General features: G+C 32.8%; 1 protein-coding gene across 6 annotated transcripts in view; it reads right to left on the reverse strand.

The window, feature by feature from the left end:
* Positions 1 to 3,755, reverse strand: part of SGCE (sarcoglycan, epsilon) — a 72,841-nt gene that overhangs the window by 16,675 nt on the left and 52,411 nt on the right. For all 6 annotated transcript variants that reach the window (XM_011974679.1, XM_011974677.1, XM_011974678.1 and 3 more), the window contains one exon: positions 1,679 to 1,841. In XM_011974679.1, coding sequence (XP_011830069.1) covers positions 1,679 to 1,841 — 163 coding nt within the window. The remainder of the gene's footprint in view (positions 1 to 1,678; positions 1,842 to 3,755) is intronic.

The following is a 3,755-nucleotide window of genomic DNA, read 5'->3' on the forward strand; positions in this document are numbered from 1 at the left end:
GGGTGCAGCACACCAACATGGCACATGTATACATATGTAACAAACCTGCACGTTGTGCACATGTACCCTAGAACTTAAAGTATAATTTAAAAAAATAAGAAAAATTTTGTTAATAATATAGTGTTAGTGAAAACTTGTTTTCTGCCAAGGAATTGATGTGCCTTCTTTTTAGAATGAGAAGTAAATATGAATTTCATTTTTTTTGTCCTACACATTAGGCAGCTTGTTGTCCAACACAGCCTTATGCTTGTTTTTGGGGGGTGAAATTTAGTTCCTGATTTTCCACTTCTTTTATATTTTATTTATTATGTTTATTGTATGACTCTTGTTTAACCTTCTGAAATCTTTTGTGGCAAGATGTGGCATAAAAATAAATACACGTAAAATAAAAAATAAAAATTCCCAACCTTTCCACTTATAAAGCCTTAACAGATAAACAAAAATCTTCAAGGTATATATCATTTTTTAACTTTTAGAGATTGGGTAATAGTCTTAAACTCATTTTCCAGAACAACCACAAGTAACATGGCATTGTTAGGGTCTGCTGTCCACCGATGATGCTGGGAGAGGAATCTAAGTTATGGTTGCAGCTGCTCAGTCTCCTGTACCCCTGTATCATTAGCACCATGATTGAAATATTGAGCATATTTGCCTATAACAATAATTTTACTTGATTTAGGAAGGCAAAGAAGGCCATTTTTCTAAAGGCCATGAGACAAGAGGCATGAGAAGAAGAGTTCAAGGCAAAAGGCCACAAGGAGTGCTAAGTGTTGCAGTGTGAGTAATATGTTCTCCAGGATGCAGCTGGCTCTCTAAGACATGAAGTGATAGTTGTGTTTATGTGTCAGTAACTTTGTTAAAATGTCAGCTTTAAACTTAGATCTAATTCACTCACCACCAATCATAAAGAGTTGAAAGAAGTTAAATCTAAAAGGACACTAAAGAATTAAAACATCAGTTGGATACATTAATATGAAAAGTAAAAAGAAAAAACAAAGAATTAAAACAACCCTCCTACCTTTCAGATAACAGGATCAAAATATTATATACAGACATAATATAAAATATACAAACATATATAAAATATTACACATCTTACATATATTTGAAACCTTACATTTTCCTAAATCTGTTAACATGCAAATTCAAATGTGATTTGGAAAGAAATATTATGTTTATGAATTATGGGTAAGATTCTAACTTCACTCGAAATTGTCTCTTGTTTCTTGGACTTTCCCTATAATTTGAGTTTTCAGAACATTAAATCATAGCACAATATTGCTTTATTTTCAGATTTATTATTGTACTCCATCCTCTCCTTCCAAAGTGGGTTAGTGGCAGAATATTTAAGAAGAATCATTCTGCACATATCATACTAACTCCATTATCTGTGCTCATTAGCAGCTATATGGATGTCCAGGGGGTTCATTTGGACCACCTGCCAAGCTAATCCAGCCCCAGCAACTAATCAAGGACAGAATAAGTACAAAAGTGGATATATTCTTTCCTAAATGGATGCACTGTCAATGAGCTTTCCAGATCCTTAATCTGAAGGGAAGTCAACTGCAGTTCAAGTAAACCCAGGATTTATTCCTAAAAGCAATTCAGGTTTTAGTCAAATGTTAACTCCAGTCACATCATTTTTAATTAAACTTGCAAAAACAAAATAAAAACTTACCAATGAAATTTTGCACCAGTCAATGTAAAATTGAGTACGAAATTTTTTATCACATGTTATTACAGGCTCCATTTCTTGACTACATCGCAATTGATTCTGTGGATTTTCAACTTCTCGTAAACAAGAGGAAAACGGGACATCTGCACCAACCATGACATAAACGCTGTAAAAATGTGAAACTCTCAGGTTATCCTTTAAGAAAATTGAAAACACTAAAAAACAATCTACCTTGAAAGCAGGATTTAGCCTTTTGAATTGAGAGATTAACTAGACTCATCCCTGAGGTAGGGGCCTAGGCTTTAAAAACAATGATTCGTGTAGGGGCTTCCTTTCATTCATTCCTTTATTCAGCCAATATTTACTGAGCACTTTGGTATACCAGATACTCTCTCCATTCTATGTTAATTTCTAAAAGCTTTAGTTCATCCCATTTATTTTCATTCAGTATAAACATGCATCATATTCTGATTACTATATTTAGTAATTACTATATTTAGTAGACTACTTACATTAAAAAATTATCCTTAAGGTAAATTAGTTAGAAAATAACCCCACTACTACAATAATAAATAACTAAGTAGTACATTTCACTTAATTTTCTTACAATAAAACTCTTAAATTACATCCCTGGAAGTATGGAGCTTTGGGTAGACATCGCTATTTTACCTACCAGTTCAGTCAGTTTTTCTACTACACAAACCCCTATATGCTTGGTCTCTCATCAGAAGGCCTTGCAATCTTTTATCTAAGACATTAATATAAGAGTAAAATTATTGTTTGGTAAACACAAAGAGGCAAACAAAATCTATTTTGTTAGTGTAGGGGAGTTATGGGGAAAGATCTCTACTTAATTGACTGAAAAGATTTCACAACAGAAAATAGTGACAACAATATTTAAATAATCTTGGAGCAGCTTGAGAAGATAGGAATCTCATTGGCCTTTCAAAAGAAAAAAGAAAACCAGGAAAATACTCCAAGTAAATACCATTCCTTTTCATAACGACAATGCTAAGAAAAAGATGACAATGTAAAATGAAATAAAACCATCAAAATTCCAGCTACCTTCTTTGCGGAAGTTGACTAGCTGATCCTAAAATTCCTAAGGAAGTTCATAGCACCCAGAATAGCCATACACACACACACACATTTTGATAAGGAAAAACAAATTTGTAAAACTCACAATTCCCAATTTGAAAACTTACTCAGAGCTACAGTAAGCAAGTCATCTGGTATGGGCATAGGGACAGACATACAGATCAATGGAATAGAACTAAGAATCCAGAAATAAACTCTCATATTTAATAAACTGATTATTATCACAGGTACCAAGACAATTCAAAAAGGAAAGAATAATTGTTATAACTAATGGTGCTGGAAAAACTGGATATCCACATATCCTGTCCTACCTAAAAAGGCAGATGAGAAGCATATGTGAAATTCATGGTCCTGAGGCATAGGCTCACTAAAAGATTGAGAACGAATCATAGGATTACAGAATTCTTCCCCTCCCACAACACCTGACCACCATATTACTAAAAGTCTACTTATAGTCAAATTCCTTTTACTCCATACATTAGTCTGGCTATCAAGAAAAAATTATAAAACATACTATACAGCAAAAAAAAAAAAAAAACAGTTTGGAAAGACTGAACAAGCATCAAACCAGACTCAGACCAGAAATTTAAAACAACCATGACTAATATGCAGAGGGCTCTAATGAATAAAGTGAAACTGCTTTGCAAGAAATGTTAAAATAACTTCTGTTGAGAGATGGAAAAAGATATAGGTCAGAAACCGAGATCTACATAAAGAAAAGTAGAGCATCAGAGAAGGAATAAGTGAAGATAAAACCTTTTATTTTTCTTAATTGATCAACAGATGACTTGTTTAAAATAATATCTACAATTTATTCACCCGTGTATCCATAAATGTATATATCTATATGTTTATATACACATATATAAGCAAAATAAATGACAGCAATGATACAAGAGAGATGAGGGAGAGACAGGGATTATTTTGTTATCATAAGATACCTGCAATACCTAGGAAGTATTATAGTGTTATTTTTTTTTTT

The sequence above is a fragment of the Mandrillus leucophaeus genome, unplaced genomic scaffold (assembly GCF_000951045.1).
Source record: "Mandrillus leucophaeus isolate KB7577 unplaced genomic scaffold, Mleu.le_1.0 Scaffold148, whole genome shotgun sequence".
Taxonomy (NCBI): Eukaryota; Metazoa; Chordata; class Mammalia; order Primates; family Cercopithecidae; genus Mandrillus; species Mandrillus leucophaeus.